General features: G+C 44.2%; 1 protein-coding gene across 2 annotated transcripts; it reads right to left on the bottom strand.

Moving 5' to 3' along the window:
* Window positions 1–3,743: 3,743 nt before the first annotated feature.
* On the bottom strand, window positions 3,744–17,405 carry prmt5 (protein arginine methyltransferase 5). 2 transcript variants are annotated; one of them, XM_041896516.2, is made up of 16 exons: window positions 17,190–17,405; window positions 13,849–13,967; window positions 13,601–13,686; window positions 13,189–13,323; window positions 12,953–13,065; window positions 12,665–12,714; window positions 12,400–12,563; window positions 12,134–12,295; window positions 9,754–9,831; window positions 8,009–8,067; window positions 7,772–7,894; window positions 7,341–7,516; window positions 5,274–5,477; window positions 5,026–5,136; window positions 4,860–4,930; window positions 3,744–4,758 (listed from the first exon to the last, which is right to left on the bottom strand). In XM_041896516.2, the coding sequence occupies exons 1-16, from the start codon at window positions 17,288–17,290 to the stop codon at window positions 4,606–4,608; spliced, it is 1,905 nt and encodes a 634-aa protein (XP_041752450.1). In that variant the 5' UTR covers window positions 17,291–17,405; the 3' UTR covers window positions 3,744–4,605. The 2 variants fall into 2 exon arrangements, with proteins under 2 accessions (XP_041752450.1, XP_041752451.1); XM_041896517.2 differs by having other exon boundaries at window positions 4,860–4,924; window positions 17,190–17,402.
* Between the last annotated feature and the right edge of the window lie 295 nt (window positions 17,406–17,700).

Raw genomic sequence — 17,700 nt, 5'->3', positions numbered from 1 at the left:
TACTTTATTCTATTCTACTGTATTTTAGTCAATGCCACTCCGACATTGCTTGTCCTAATATTTATATATTTCTTAATTCCATTCTTTAACTTTTAGATTTGTGTATTGTTGTGAATTGTTAGATAGTACTGTACTGTTGGAGCTAGGACCACAAACATTTTGCTACACCAGCAGTAACATCTGTTAAATATGTGTATGTGACCAATAAAATGGTATTTGATGTGGCTTGTTGATAAGACCGCAGCCAGTGAGTGTTGTGTTGCTGCTGTTCATCTCATGGCAAAACAGCATGGGTCAGAGACAGTAACACACTCACAGCATTTGAGAGTATGAAAACATCCATGGCAGTTAGTTAGCAATGTGGATTGTGATGTGGATTAATGTCAACATTTGAGAATATTTATGTACTTGTTTTGTATTATGGTGTTTGTGCCACCCTAAAATAGCCAGAGTTTATATCTAGAGCAGACATTAGTTACAGGAATATGACAGGGGCTAAGTGTTCTGGTCAAGAGAGGTCACTTGGTGCCTTGTTAATGTGGGAGAAGGTGGGAGTAATCCCTGACCACTAATACAAGATCCTTATTACAATTCTCTTACATTTAAATGTTTACATTTACGTCATTTAGCAGACGCTCTTATCCAGAGCGACTTACAAATGGGTGCATTCACCTTATGATAGCCAGTGGGACAACCACTTTATTTTTTATTTTTTATTATTATTATTATTATTATTATTTTTATATACAGTGGGGAAAAAAAGTATTTAGTCAGCCACCAATTGCGCAAGTTCTCCCACTTAAAAAGATGACAGAGGCCTGTAATTTTCATCATAGGTACACGTCAACTATGACAGACAAATTGAGGAAAAAAATTAGAATGATTACTTTTATACTATCCCAGGTATTCCTTAAAGAGGTAGGGTTTCAAGTGTCTCCGGAAGGTGGTCAGTGACTCCGCTGTCCTGGCGTTGTGAGGGAGCTTGTTCCACCATTGGGGTGCCAGAGCAGCGAACAGTTTTGACTGGACTGAGTGGGAACTGTGCTTCTGCAGAGGTAGGTGGACCAGCAGGCCAGAGGTGGAAGAATGCAATGTCCTCGTTTGGGTGTAGGGACTGATCAGAGCCTGAAGGTAAGGAGGTGCCGTTCCCCTCACAGTTCCATAGGCAAGCACCATGGTCTTGTAGCAGATGCGAGCTTCAACTGGAAGCCAGTGGAGTGTGCGGAGGAGCGGGGTGACGTGAGAGAACTTGGGAAGGTTGAACGGGCTGCAGCGTTCTGGATGAGTTGTAGGGGTTTAATGGCACAGGCAGGGAGCCCAGCCAACAGCGAATTGCAGTAATCCAGACGGGAGATAACAAGTGGCTGGATTAGGACCTGTGCCGCTTCCTGTGTAAGGTAGGGTCGTACTCTGCGAATGTTGTAGAGCATGAACCTACAGGATCGGGTCACCGCTTTGATGTTAGCAGAGAACGACAGGGTGTTGTCCAGGGTCACGCCAAGGTTCTTTGCACTCTGGGAGGAGGACAAAATGGAGTTGTCAACCGTGATGGCGAGATCATGGAGCGGGCAGTCCTTCCCCGGGAGGAAGAGCAGCTCCGTCTTGCCGAGGTTCAGCTTGAGGTGGTGATCCGACATCCACACTGATATGTCTGCCAGACATGCAGAGATGCGATTCGCCACCTGGTTATCAGAAGGGGGAAAGGAAAATATGAATTGTGTGTCGTCTGTGTAGCAATGATAGGAGAGACCATGTGAGGATATGACAGAGCCAAGTGACTTGGTGTATAGAGAGAATAGGAGAGGGCCTAGAACTGAGCCCTGGGGGACACCAGTGGTGAGAGAACGTGGTGCGGAGACAGATTCTCGCCACGCCACCTGGTAGGATCGACCTGTCAGGTAGGACGCAATCCAAGAGTGAGCCGCGCCGGAGATGCCCAACTCGGAGAGGGTGGAGAGGAGGATCTGATGGTTTACAGTATCAAAGGCAGCAGATAGGTCTAGAAGGATGAGAGCAGAGGAGAGAGAGTTAGCTTTAGCAGTGCGGAGAGCCTCCGTGACACAGAGAAGAGCAGTCTCAGTTGAATGACCAGTCTTGAAACCTGACTGGTTTGGATCAAGAAGGTCATTCTGAGAGAGATAGCAGGAGAGTTGGCTATAGACGGCACGCTCAAGAGTTTTGGAGAGAAAAGAAAGAAGGGATACTGGTCTGTAGTTGTTGATATCAGAGGGATCAAGTGTAGGTTTTTTGAGGAGGGGTGCAACTCTCGCTTTCTTGAAGATGGAAGGGACATAGCCAGAGGACAAGGATGAGTTGATGAGCGAGATGAGGTAAGGGAGAAGGTCTCCGGAAATGGTCTGGAGAAGAGAGGAGGGGATAGGGTGAAGCGGGCAGGTTGTTGGGCGGCTGGCCGTCACAAGTCGCAAGATTTCATCTGGAGACAGAGGGGAGAAAGAAGTCAAAGTATAGGGTAGGGCAGAGTGAGCAGGACCAGCGGTGTCATTTGACTTAATAAATGAGGATCGGATGTCGTCAATCTTTTCAAAATGGTTGACGAAGTCATCCACAGAGAGGGAGGAGGGAGGGGGAGGAGGAGGAGGAGGAGGATTCAGCAGGGAGGAGAAGGTGGCAAAGAGCTTCCTAGGGTTAGAGGCAAAGGCTTGAAATTTAGAGTGGTAGAAAGTGGCTTTAGCAGCAGAAACGGAGGAAGAGAATGTAGAGAGGAGGGAGTGGAAAGATGACAGGTCCGCAGGGAGTCTAGTTTTCTTCCATTTCCGCTCGGCTGCCCGGAGCCCTGTTCTGTGAGCTCGCAATGAATCGTCAAGCCACGGAGCAGGAGGGGAGGACCGAGCCGGCCGGGAGGATAGGGGACATAGAGAGTCAAAAGATTCAGAGAGGCAGGAGAAGGAGGGTTGAGGAGGCAGAATCAGGAGATTGGAGGGAGAAGGATTTAGCAGTGTTTTGTCTATTTCTCTTGGACCTGATCCCTACATGACATGTGCAGTTTAGCTACCAACTAAAAAAATTAAAATAAGATGTTTTATTGTCATGCACCGGATAGGTGCAGTGAAATGTGTTGTTTTACAGGGTCAGCCATTTAGTACGGCGCACCTGGAGCAAATTAGGGTTAAGTGCCTTGCTCAAGGGCACATACAGATTTTTCACCCTGTCGACTTGGGTATTCGAACTAGCACATTTTTGGTTACTGGCGCAATGCTCTAACCGCTAGGCTACCTACCGCCCTTTTGATAGGTTTACCTCTAATGCACATTACATTCAATGCCAATATGGCATCCTGCCCTCTCCTATGGTGACACCTACTGGACACTACACAAAACAGTAGTACATTCCATTTTTTAAAACATTTTAGTCATTTAGCAGACGCTCTTATCCAGAGCGACTTAAAGAAGCAATTAGGGTTAAGTGCCTTGCTCAAGGGCACATCGACATATTTTTAATCTAGTCTCCTCGGGGATTCGAACCAGCGACCTTTCAATTACTGGCCCAACGCTCTTAACCACTAAGCTACCTGCCTGCCACAGTCTGTTGAGAAGACACTTTAGGATGAGGAATACATATAATTTATTTTATAGACATACATTTCTTTGTGTACAAGCATGCATTCAAGTTTTAGATTCCAAATAGCTTTTGATATTTGCTTGGCAATGGAATAGGGACCTTGTCACATGCTAAAGTAAGTAAATGCAAGAAGCACATACACAAACGGTGCAGAGAACAGCAAGTATCTAGTAGTTTTGCCTTTATTGATAACATGGTTCAGACAGAAACAGTAACAAAACAAAGAAAATGAACAACTGAAAAACATACAACCTGAAAAGCCCGTCTCCTACACCCTGCTGTATCGGAGTTGTAACCAGTTAAGTGTTGAGTGACAATTTAGAGCCATCTCATCCGAGTTGTAGCTTGGAACGTGTGCTCAGCAGATCTAGATCAAATAAATACTTGTACTCTTTCAGATACTTGCAGTGCGCTTGATTTAGTTTGCTCAGAATGCCAGAGTTCACATTTTTTAACTATTCAATTGGGTCGTGCACGTTAAATCAAGCGCACCTAAAGTATTTGAACGAAAACATGTACGTTTGACCCAGGTGTGGTAGTCAGTAAGGCAGAGGTCCTGTTGGTGAATGTGTCTGTGACTACGATGCCAGGTGACTGACAAACAATATAAAAACAAAAATTCTCTTCAGAGGGAGGATGGATGACGACCCACATAAACAGAAAAGGCTGACATCTTTAGAGTGGATCTCAGAGGGTATCTTGACTGCCTGCTATATAAGTAACTTCAACTCAGTAAACATTGTATGTGAATGATAGTCCATGTCTGAAACTGACTCCTACCTATCCTGTAAAATAACAGAGTCAAAATCGGTCCCATCTAAACCATTGATTGGATTCTCATTTGCAGATCTAAAGCTTCACTGTGACTCTGGTCTGTATGTTTCATGGTATGAGCAGGCTCATTATTACAGGCCAATTGGTAAAATGCTGGACATTTTATGAGCAAGACTACCTCCACTTCATTAGCAACTAAGTGCCTGTTTAATTGTTTGTGTATATGCGAGTATGAGAGTGTGTGCGAGGTCTTCACAGGCCGATGGTGTAGGATCGTCCTGCTGGGTTGTGGATAGCGGAGCATGAGGGCTCTGTCACGGCCCACTCATACCACACCTTCTTCCCATTGTTACACCTCCAGAACCTCACCACGACATCATCATCCCGCATCACAGGGATTGGTTGCTGGGGGGGAGAAAAGGGTCAATACACTACATTATATTGGGTAATAAAATGTGCTAAATGTAAAGTATACATTTTACATGACTGTATGACAGTCAACTTACTTTGAGAGGGAACAGGATGGGGAACCAGGAGAACATTCCGGGAGAGTGGGTCTCTGGCTTGATACCTTGACCAAACAAACACACACATTGATGTTAATGATATCCATCCCATCCATGATATCCATTTCATATTTCAAACATCACCATCCCCATTCTTGGTACTTACTGAGTGTGACATCTCCGTAGAGTGTGGTCTCAAAGTATCCAGCAAAGCCGTGCAGCACTGTGTTACATCCCACAGAGAATCTAAGGCACTGATACCTGTTGTTGTTCATATCTAAAGGAAAGGAAAGATAAGTGCATTTATTACATATCTTGTGTGATTGTTAGCTGTGTTTGCTAGGGTGTGTGTATTACCTATGGTGGGATGTGTAAGCACTAGCCATGTAAGGGTGTTTGATGCGTGTATGTTACCTGTGGTGGGGTGTACGAAGGTGAAGCAGGCCTTGGGCTCAGCCAGCTGGTGGAAGTTGTGGAGTCTGACGACGTAGGGGGTCTCGAAGTGGCATTCAGGGTCCTTGTCCCGCTCCCTGCACCCCCTAACCTCATTATACAGCTTGGAGGAGGAGAGGGGGGCCAGGAAAGAGGTGTAGGAACAGGGGATGCTAACCCCACCATCTGAGAGAGGAACAAAATAATTGGGACAAGTTTGGATGAGCGAGGGTAGAGGCAAAAAAGGGCATTGAATGACAATTAAAATGATATACAGTACCAGTAAAAAGTTTGGACACACCTACTCATTCAAGGGTTTTTCTTTATTTTTTACTATTTTCTACATTGTAGAATAATGGTGAAGATATAAAACTATGAAATAACACATATGGAATCATGTAGTAACCAAAATTGTGTTAAACAAATCAAAATATATTTTATATTTGAGATTCTTTAAAGAACCCTCCCTTTGCCTTGATGACAGCTTTGCACACTCTTGGCATTCTCTCAACCAGCTTCATGAGGTAGTCACCTGGAATGCATTTCAATTAACAGGTGTGCCTTGTTAATTTGTGGAATTTCTTTCCTTCTTAATGCGTTTGAGCCAATCAGTTGTGTTGTGACAAGGTGGGGGGGTGCTTTACAGAAGATAGCCCCTATTTGGTAAAAGACCAAGTCCATATTATGGCAAGAACAGCTCAAATAAGCAAAGAGAAACGATAGTCCTTCATTACTTTAAGACATGAAGGTCAGTCAATACGGAAAATGTCAAGAACATTGAACATTTCTTCAAGTGCAGTCGCAAAAACCATCAAGCACTATGATGTAACTGGCTCTCATGAGGACCGCCACAGGAAAGGAAGACCCAGAGTTACCTCTGCTGCAGAAGATGAGTTCATTAGAGTTACCAGCCTCAGAAATTGCAGCCCAAATAAATGCTTCACAGAGTTCAAGTAACAGACACATCTCAACATCAACTGTTCAGAGGAGACAGCGTGAATCAGGCCTTCATGGTCGAATTGCTGCAAAGAAACCACTACTAAAGGACACCAATAAAAAGAAGAGACCTGCTTGGGCCAAGAAACACGAGCAATGGACATTAGACTGGTGGAAATGTGTCCTTTGGTCTGGACTCCAAGTGTTATGGTGTGGGGGTGCTTTGCTGGTGACACTGTCTGTGATTTATTTAGAATTCAAGGCACACTTAACAAGCATGGCTACCACAGCATTCTGCAGCGATACGCCATCCCATCTGGTTTGGGCTTAGTGAGACTATCATTTGTTTTTCAACAGGACAATGACCCAACACACCTCCAGGCTGTTTAAGGGCTATTTTACCAAGAAGGAGAGTGATGGAGTGCTGCATCAGATGACCTGGCCTCCACAATTCCCCGACCTTAACACAATTGAGATGGTTTGGGATGAGTCGGATCGCAGAGTGAAGGAAAAGCAGCCAACAAGTGCTCAGCATATGTGGGAACTTTCCAAGACTGTTGGAAAAGCATTCCAGGTGAAGCTGGTTGAGAGAATGCCAAGAGTTGAGCAAAGCTGTCATCAAGGCAACGGGTGGCTACTTTGAAGAATCTCAAATATATTTTGATTTGTTTAACACTCTTTTGGTTACTACATGATTCCATGTGTTATTTCATAGTTTTGATGTCTTCACTATTATTCTACGATATAGAAAATAGTAAAAATTAAGAAAAACCACGGAATGAGTAGGTGTGTCCAAACTTTGACTGGTACTGTATATCGTCACTGTCGGGTGAAAACCTCTCATCTCAAAAACAGAAACTTTTCAGTAAATGGAGAAAAAAAAGTCACATTTTTCCATTAACGAACATACAATTATGACATTTCAGAAGCTATTTTTTAATTATTGTTCTTGGTCCTAGTAATGAAATGTTCAGAGTACATTGAGGGGAGTTACTGCTTCCGAGGTTTTCATCTGACAGCGACGATATGGCCCTTTCACAGCTTTAGTAAGTACAGTGTGACATTTCAATATCAACGAGGTACACTGCAGAGGTGCAATGAGTTTACCCCTACCTTTGAGAAAGTGCTGTGCTCCATCTAGACACTCTGGGGACAGTTCGTTGTCCCCGAAGGACCCGAGTAGCTCGCTGACGATGATGTCCGCCTTCTCAGGTGCCGCCCACTCCCTCATGTCACATGACACCACGGTCACCTGATCGCCCCACTCCTCAAATTTCCAGTTCTGAAGCCTGGGAGAGAATGGCAGGATCAGTCTCACAGACAGACAGGAGGGTGGAGCTCAATGGAGATTAACGTTGCCAACCCTCCCATTATTGTCTTGTAATTTACCTGCCAGAAACTATTAAACCTAACCGGGGAGAATACTTGTAATACCTGAATTAAATGATTATATTAATGAAACTATGTTGAAGGAGTTCTATAATCTCCTGGAATGAGGTTGGTGAAAGTTAGAAACCCCATTAGAGATCAGAGTTTTCACTCACGTGACGACAGCGTTGGGGTTCTTTTCCACAGCGTAGATACGGAGCTTCCGGTCAGCCTGCTTGGCAGCACGCAGGGAGGCATTGACCAGAGGACCTCTCCCAGCCCCCAGCACCATCAAAACTCTAAGGTTACAGAGAATACATACTGTTACACACCAGATACAGAGGGGGAAGGTCATTGTCAGGAGAATAGATACTAACAGAGATGACAGACCGGTAGGTATTGGAGCTACTCACTGTGTATTGGTCTCCTTCTGCTCCTCCGGGACTCTGTCGAGCAGACACTTGTACACAGCCTGCAGAAAGATCAGGAGACCCCAATCAGTACTTAATTATACACTGCTCAAAAAAATAAAGGGAACACTTAAACAACACAATGTAACTCCAAGTCAATCACACTTCTGTGAAATCAAACTGTCCACTTAGGAAGCAACACTGATTGACAATACATTTCACATGCTGTTGTGCAAATGGAATAGACAACAGGTGGAAATTATAGGCAATTAGCAAGACACCCCCAATAAAGGACTGGTTTTGGAGGTGGTGACCACAGACCACTTCTCAGTTCCTATGCTTCCTGGCTGATGTTTTGGTCACTTTTGAATGCTGGCGGTGCTTTCACTCTAGTGGTAGCATGAGACGGAGTCTACAACCCACACAAGTGGCTCAGGTAGCGCAGCTCATCCAGGATGGCACATCAATGTGGCAAGAAGGTTTGCTGTGTCTGTCAGCGTAGTGTCCAGAGCATGGAGGCGCTACCAGGAGACAGGCCAGTACATCAGGAGATGTGGAGGAGGCCGTAGGAGGGCAACAACCCAGCAGCAGGACTGCTACCTCCGCCTTTGTGCAAGGAGGAGCAGGAGGAGCACTGCCAGAGCCCTGCAAAATGACCTCCAGCAGGCCACAAATGTGCATGTGTCTGCTCAAACGGTCAGAAACAGACTCCATGAGGGTGGTATGAGGGCCCGACGTCCACAGGTGGGGGTTGTGCTTACAGCCCAACACCGTGCAGGACGTTTGGCATTTGCCAGAGAACACCAAGATTGGCAAATTCGCCACTGGCGCCCTGTGCTCTTCACAGATGAAAGCAGGTTCACACTGAGCACGTGACAGACGTGACAGAGTCTGGAGATGCCGTGGAGAACGTTCTGCTGCTTGCAACATCCTCCAGCATGACCGGTTTGGCAGTGGGTCAGTCATGGTGTGGGGTGGCATTTCTTTGGGGGGCCGCACAGCCCTCCATGTGCTCGCCAGAGGTAGCCTGACTGCCATTAGGTACGGAGATGAGATCCTCAGACCCCTTGTGAGACCATATGCTGGTGCGGTTGGCCCTGGGTTCCTCCTAATGCAAGACCTCATGTGGCTGGAGTGTGTCAGCAGTTCCTGCAAGAGGAAGGCATTGATGCTATGGACTGGCCCGCCCGTTCCCCAGACCTGAATCCAATTGAGCACATCTGGGACATCATGTCTCGCTCCATCCACCAACGCCATGTTGCACCACAGACTGTCCAGGAGTTGGAGGATGCTTTAGTCCAGGTCTGGGAGGAGATCCCTCAGGAGACCATCCGCCACCTCATCAGGAGCATGCCCAGACGTTGTAGGGAGGTCATACAGGCACGTGGAGGCCACACACACACTACTGAGCCTCATTTTGACTTGTTTTAAGGACATTACATCAAAGTTGGATCTGCCTGTAGTGTGGTTTTCCACTTTAATTTTGAGGGTGACTCCAAGTCCAGACCTCCATGGGTTGATACATTTGATTTCCATTGATAATTTTTGTGTGATTTTGTTGTCAGCACATTCAACTATGTAAAGAAAAAAGTATTTAATAAGATTATTTCATTCATTCAGATCTAGGATGTGTTATTTTAGTGTTCCCTTAATTTTTTTGAGCAGTGTATTACCCTACCAGCCACAGCACCAATGCTAGTTGTTACATGTATTATAATGAGAGTACATGTGTGTCAAAGGCAACTTACCTGCTGGTACTGGGAGTATTTGATGGGATCCTTCTCAAACACTTCATATGTCTGAGACTCCAGATTGTCCATGAGGGGCTAATGGGAAGAGAAGAGAACAATTAGAGACAAAGAATCCAATGCATACACACAAACAATATAATATGGCTGGGAATTGCCAGGGACCTCCCGATACGATATTATCACGATACTTAGGTGCCGATATGATATGTATTGCGATTCGATAATGCGATTTTATTGTGATTTGATGTTACAAACATATCGCTCTCTATATGTCTGCTGCAGAGACGAGAGAGCATGAGAAAATGAGTTTTGATCAGTCATGGAAATTAAAGTGCTGAAAACATGTTGGCTCACTATTTAAAAAGACTGAGAACAAGCTATAGGATGAAAAATACCTACGTTTTGGCGCAGGTACAGCCGACTAGCGCTAGCTAACGCTACCTAGCTACAAATAATTAAATTGACTTTTTATTTTGACAAATCGATACTTGGGAGTCAAAGTATCAATATAATATCGTCCAACTATCGATTCCCCGCCCATCACTACAATATACAGCTCTGGAAAAAATTAAGAGACCACTGCAAAATTATCAGTTTCTCTGGTTTTACTATTTATTGTTATGTGTTTGGGTAAAAAAAACTTTTTTGTTTCATTCTATAGACTACTGACAACATTTCTCCCAAATTCCAAATAAAAATATTGTAATTTAGAGCATTTATTTGCAGAAAATGACAACTGGTCAAAATATAGTCCCGTGTAGCTCAGTTGGTAGAGCATGGCGTTTGCAACGCCAGGGTTGTGGGTTCGATTCCCACGGGGGGCCAGTATGAAAAAGAAAAATGTATGCACTCACTAACTGTAAGTCGCTCTGGATAAGAGCGTCTGCTAAATGACTAAAATGTAAATAACAAAAAAGATGCAGTGTTGTCAGACCTCGAATAATGCAAAGAAAATAAGTTAATGTTCATTTCTAAAAACAACACAATACTAATGTTTTAACTTAGGAAGAGTTCAGAAATCAATATTTGGTGGAATAACCCTGATTTTCAATCACAGCTTTCATGCGTCTTGGCATGCTCTCCACCAGTCTTTCACATTGATGTTGGGTGACTTTATGCCACTCCTGGCGCAATAATTCAAGCAGCTCGGCTTTGTTTGATGGCTTGTGACCATCCATCTTCCTCTTGATCACATTCCAGAAGTTTTCAATGGGGTTCAGGTCTGGAGATTGGGCTGGCCATGACAGGGTCTTGATCTGGTGGTCCTCCATCCACACCTTGATTGACCTGGCTGTGTGGCATGGCGCATTGTCCTGCTGGAAAAACCAATCCTCAGAGTTGGGGAACAATGTCAGAGCAAAAGGAAGCAAGTTTCTTCCAGGACAACCTTGTACGTGGCTTGATTCATGCGTCCTTCACAAAGACAAATCTGCCCGATTCCAGCCTTGCTGAAGCACCCCCAGATCATCACCGATCCTCCACCAAATTTCACAGTGGGTGCGAGACGCTGTGGCTTGTAGGCCTCTCCAGGTCTCCGTCTAACCATTAGACGACCAGGTGTTGGGCAAAGCTGAAAATTGGACTCAGAGAAGATTACCTTACTCCAGTCCTCTACGGTCCAATGCTTTTGGTCTTTTGCAAACCTCAGCCTGGCTCTTCTTTGCTTCTCATTGATGAAGGGCTTTTTTTCTAGCTTTGCACGACTTCAGCCCTGCCCCTAGAAGCCTGTTTTGAACCGTCCTCGCTGTGCACTTCACCCCAGCTGCCGTTTGCCATTATTTTTGTAGGTCACTTGATGTCATCCTACAGTTGCTGAGTGACATTCGAATGAGTTGGCGGTCATCCCGGTCAGTAGAGAGTCGTTTTCGCCCTCTGCAGCTTTGTTGTCCCCAATGTCTGCTGCTTGACCTTGTTCTTATGAACCGCCGTCTTTAAAATTTTAAGGATGGAAGCAACCTGACGCTCACTGTATCCCTCTGCCAGTAAAGCCAGAATTGAACCCTTCTTTTCCTCACTCAAAACTTTCCTTTTCAACTCTTTTGGCATGGTCAATAGTTATTTTTTGATTAATATTACTTTTGAGGTACTATTAGCACTGTTTTTACCATCCAGCTGGTCCCATTGCAAGAGGATAGTGATGACCACAGCAGTGGTTTTTATACTTTTCCTCATTAAATAAGATTTGGTTCAGGTGAACACCTAATCAGTGCCTAATTCAGTAGAATGAGGTGTGCCTGTGCTGGAATTCAACAGACACTGGAATGGAATGGCTGTCATAACATGTAGAGATGCTGATTTAAGAAAAATCTGCAGTGGTCTCTTAATTTTTTCCACAGCTGTAGGTATGACTATTCCCAAACCTCAGTAACACACACACCTGGAGAGGAGACTGTAGGTAATCCTCGTAACCCTTGGCAAACAGTTCATAGGCATTGGGGACAGGGCGGTTCTGGTTGAGGTATTCAAGGTACTGCAGGTAGGAGCGGAAGTCCTTCTCACTGTGACGACTGGTGCCAGTGAAGATGAACTGGGCTTCAAGCTGGGAGAAGAGAAAATATTTTGTAAAATACACATTCAAGGACAGAGTGAAGAAAAATAGTTTTATTTGCTATAACAATTGCCATAGCCTAGAATTTACAGTACCTTGAAGAGACGGAAGATGATTTTCTGGTGGGCTTTTGACAGGACTGGGAACCCTTTCTTATTGGTCAGAAAGATGCTGGTGGGAAGAACAGCTGCTTTGATAGGCTCCCCAAGCCACTTGTCAATCACAGCATCGGAGGGCATGTTTTCTCCAACCTCAATGGCTTCAGCGAAAGGAAGGGAAGACAAATCAGGAACAATTGTGACCAAAACAATTCCTTATCAGTTTGTCAACACTACCCCAACCATGTTTCCCTGCCCTTACCTAAACAGATTCTCTTGTTGTAGTCACAAAGAGTTCTGAATGAATGCCACCTGAAAAAGGAAAAACCGAAGGTAGCTTAGTGGTTAAGAGCGTTGTGCCAGTAACCGAAAGGTCGCTGGTTCTAATCCCCGAGCCAACTAGGTGAAAAATCTGTCGATGTGCCCTTGAGCAAGGCACTTAACCCTAATTGCTCCTGTAAGTCGCTCTGGATAAGAGCGTCTGCTAAATGACTAAAATGTAAAAAAAACTAGCAAAATCTGCAGGCCCTGGGCACAACACAATACTTACCAGGCCCAGGTCTTCTCGTCATCACTGCCATCATCTGTGCGTTTCGTAGGCTCGTTCTCGATGATGTCATCCCGCATGTTGTCAGTGGAAATCAGGGGGACGCGGATCCAAAACTGATATGAAACGTAGTTTTAAGTTAACCGATTTACCTTAATATGGCTTGTATTGTGACTGGCTAAGAATTAGTTATAATTCTTATATGCTATAGATAGAGAATTCTTGTGTGCTGTAGTTACCATGCAGGAGTGGTGTCCCGTCTGGATGTGGTTGAGCAGCACGCGGGCCAGGTTGGCACAGTGAGGGCCCTTCAGAGGGACCATGAAGGCTGGCAGACCCAGATATGCTGAGAAGTTCAGCTCCTGGACAAGGGCCTGAGACAGGACAGAGGGATGGAAGGACAGAGCAACAATTCAACTTGTGGCGAAAAATTTTAAAACGTTCTGCTTGAGCGTTTCTTAGTTCACGAACAAGGCCAGGGGAGTATTTACTCAAACAAACAGAACAAAATGGGGAGGGATCTCCCAGAATTTTTCCAATAGAAACAGTCATTCTCATTGCAAAAAGTTATTTTGTGAAATGTTTTGGAACTGTTTGCTACGGTGGAAGTTAATGAACACACCCCAAGTCTGATCATGATGTCCAACTCACCGCTTCTGAATTCCTGCGTTCTGTCTCCACCTCTGAGTCGGTCTCGATCCATGGAGAAAGCTTTCCAACAACCAGAGTGTTCCAGTCTGGGTAAGGAGGAATTGAAATTCTTAATTAAATATACATACTGTAGAGCCATTAGATGGCCCTGTAAGTAGATGCTCCTTTGCTCAGTGGAACTGGGCATGTGCATGAACTGTCTACCATTGAGGCCACTAGGCCAGTATGAATACAGGTAGCCTCCTCACCTCTCCCACAGAGCAGAAGGTCAGAGCGTGTATGTGCTCCTGATCGGACTTTGGCGGGGTCCAACTCAAACTCCCTCCTGAACCTCGGGTGGAAGAGGGGCATGCACAGGAAGTCAAACCTGAAAGAGAAAGTCACAAGTGGGACACAGTTTGATCTAACATTAGTTTAGTTTATTAGGATCCCCATTAGCTACTGCACATGCAGCAGCTACTTTTCCTGGGGTCCACATAAAACGTACAAATACATGAAAAAGTACAGAACAGGCATAGACAAGAACATCAAAAGATATTACAATAAATTCAATAAAAATAAAACTTATGATGAAAAGACACGGAGACAACAAAAATTATATTTACACTATTCATATATACAGTACTGTTAAAGTAAAGAGGCACTGTGATACAAGATGTTGTTTTAAAGCTAAACTTGTTTTTTTGCCTGAGTAACCTCTGGTGGCAGAGCATTCCATGATGACATGGCTCTATACATACAGTTGAAGTCGGAAGCTTACACACACCCAGGTTGGAGTCATTAAAACTCGTTTTTCAACCACTATAGTTTTGGCAAGTCGGTTAGGACATCTACTTTGTGCATGACACAACCAGTATGAAAATGTATGCACTCACTAACTGTAAGTCGTCCTGGATAAGAGCGTCTGCTAAATGACAAAAATGTAAGTAATTTTTCCAACAATTGTTTACAGACAGATTATTTCACTTATAATTCACTGTATCACAATTCCAGTGGGTCAGAAGTTTACATACACTAAGTTGACTGTGCCTTTAAACAGCTTGGAAAATTCCAGAAAATGATGTCATGGCTATAGAAGCTTCTGATAGGCTAATTGACATAATTTGAGTCAATTGGTTGTGTACCTATGGATGTATTTCAAGGCCTACCTTCAAACTCTGTGCCTCTTTGCTTGACATCATGGGAAAATCAAAAGAAATCAGCCAAGACCTCAGGAAAAAAATTGTAGACATCCACAAGTCTGGTTCATCCTTGGGAGCAATTTCCAAACGCCTGAAGGTACCACGTTCATCTGTACAAACAATAGTACGCAAGTATAAACACCATGGGACCACGCAGCCATCATACCACTCAGGAAGGAGACGTGTTCTGTCTCCTAGAGATGAACGTGCTTTGGTGCGAAAAGTGCAAATCAATCCCAGAACAACAGCAAAGGACCTTGTGAAGATGCTGGAGGAAACAGGTACAAAAGTATCTATATCCATAGTAAAACAAGTCCTATATCGACATAACCTGAAAGGCCGCTCAGCAAGGAGGAAGCCACTGCTCCAAAACTGCCATAAAAAAGCCAGACTACGGTTTGCAACTGCACATGGGGACGAAGATCGTACTTTTTGGAGAAATGTCCTCTGGTCTGATTAAACAAAAATAGAACTGTTTGGCCATAATGACCATCGTTATGTTTGGAGGAAAAAGGGGAACGCTTGCAAGCCGAAGAACACCATCCCAACCGTGAAGCACAGGGGTGGCAGAATCATGCTGTGGGGGTGCTTTGCTGCAGGAGGGGCTGGTGCACTTCACAAAATAGATGGCATCATGAGGAAGGAAAATTATGTGGATATATTGAAGCAACATTTCAAGACATCAGTCAGGAAGTTAAAGCTTGGTCGCAAATGGGTCTTCCAAATGGACAATGACCCTAAGCATACTTCCAAAGTTGTGGCAAAATGGCTTAAGGACAACAAAGTCAAGGTATTAGAGTGGTTATCAGAAAGCCCTGACCTCAATCCTATAGAAAATGTGTGGGCAGAACTGAAAAAGCTTGTGCGAGCAAGGAAGCCTACCAACCAGCTCTGTCAGGAGGATTGGGCCAAAATTCACCCAACTTATTGTGGGAAGGTTGTGGAAGGCTTCCTAAAACGTTTGACCCAAGTTAAACAATTTAAAGGCAATGTTACCAAATACTAATTGAGTGTATGTAAACTTCTGACCCACTGGGAATGTGATGAAAGAAATAAAAGCTGAAATAAATCACTCTACTATTATTCTGACATTTCACATTCTTAAAATAAAGTGGTGATCCTAACTGACCTAAGACAGGGAATTTTTACTAGGATTTAATGTCAGGAATTGTGAAAAACTGAGTTTAATGTATTTGGCTAAAGTGTATGTAAACTTCCGACTTCAACTGAACAAAGTATTACATCGGGTTTTGGTACAGTGAAGAAACCCATAGCGGCGTGTCTGCTGGGGTATGTATGTCTGTTTGAAGTGTATGCAAATAGATTATACAAGTTAAGAATTTAACACAAATGTTTCTTAAAAAGACTAGAAGAGAAGTAGGGCAGCAGGTAGCTTAGTGGGTAAGAGCGTTGTGCCAGTAACCGAAAGGTCGCTGGTTCTAATCCCCAAGCTGACTAGGTGAAAAATCTGTCGATGTGCCCTTAAGCAAGGCACTTAACCCTAATTGCTCCTGTAAGTCGCTCTTTAACCCTAATTGCTCCTGTAAGTCGCTCTGGATAAGAGCATCTGCTAAATGACAAAAAAAAAAGTCAATTTCCCCTCAACCATGAACTACTATCATGCATGTTGTTGATGTTAGTTATTTGTGTGCAGTTAAGGGCAAGGTGTGCTGCTTTGTTTTGAGCCTTTACAATATCTTTCTTTGCTGCACCTGACCATTACTGGTCAGTAATCAAGATGAGACAAAATCAGAGCCTGAACAACTAGTACAGCTGATCTGTGTCCAAAAATATTTTTATAAACATACCTCGCCCCATCTTCACAACAACTTTGTCAATATGACTTGACCATGATAACCGGCCATTGAGATACAACTTGTTTGACGCTCTTGCACAAAGTTGACTGTAGCTAGGAACATTGCTGAAGCTACAAAAATGTTAGGTTATTTAGTTGGATAATAAATTCAAGTAACGTCATGGCTCCACAGTCAAATGTATTCTCATCAAATCATATTGAGGTCGTGGTAAGGAGGAGCATTTAATTGTCAGCCATTGTGATGGTGCACGTGCTAATTCACCATCACCGGCAAATTCACCTAGCTAACCAGCTAGCGAGTTACTACTAGCAAAATAGCTAAAATACCTAGCCAGTGACATTTTACATTTTAGTCATTTAGCAGACGCTCTTATCCAGAGCGACTTACAGTTAGTGAGTGCATACATTTTCATATTGGCCCCCCGTGGGAAACTAACCCACAACCCTGGCGTTGCAAGCGCCATGCTCTACCAACTGAGCTACAGGGTACATCACATGCAGAAATGAAGCCGAAGGGTATATAGCCTTGTCGGCTCCTGTATTTACCTCCACCTCCCCCCAAATAACTGCTGGAGCGAAACAGTTTACTTACCCAAGTTTAGCCACTGCCGCAAGTGTGTCAGCAACCTCGGGCACACAATTCAAATCTCTCCCGCAGGACACCCTGCCTCCTGTGCTGTGGGACGCCATCATTAGCCGAGTGAATGGGAAAGAGGAGAGTTGCAGTTTAGTAAAAGGGAAACTGACGCCATTTTGGCTCTGGTCAAGTATTTGCTATCATTGGAGCTGAGACTCAAAATGACTTCCTCTAGAATGCAGTTTCGAGAACTGTCGCGATACTTGCACGTCCAGTGAGATTATGGTAGTTTGAGGCCGTTGTTGGAAAATCATTTGGGATCATCTTGATCACCTATGCTGCGTTCAAACAACTGTGAGCTCGGAAATCTTCGAATTCATTGCGTTCAAGACAACGGAACACGGAAAAAAACGACCTCCGACTGCGAAAAATCGTTTTGAATGGTCATCCAACTCGGAATTCCAATTCGGTAACTCAGGCCTCTTTCTAGAGCTCAGACCAATGACTGTATATATGAGTTCCCATG

The sequence above is a fragment of the Coregonus clupeaformis genome, chromosome 14 (genome assembly GCF_020615455.1).
Source record: "Coregonus clupeaformis isolate EN_2021a chromosome 14, ASM2061545v1, whole genome shotgun sequence".
In the NCBI taxonomy this organism is placed as follows: domain Eukaryota; kingdom Metazoa; phylum Chordata; class Actinopteri; order Salmoniformes; family Salmonidae; genus Coregonus; species Coregonus clupeaformis.
Note: the sequence above shows the minus strand (reverse complement) of the source record. Positions and strands in the feature narration are given on the sequence as shown.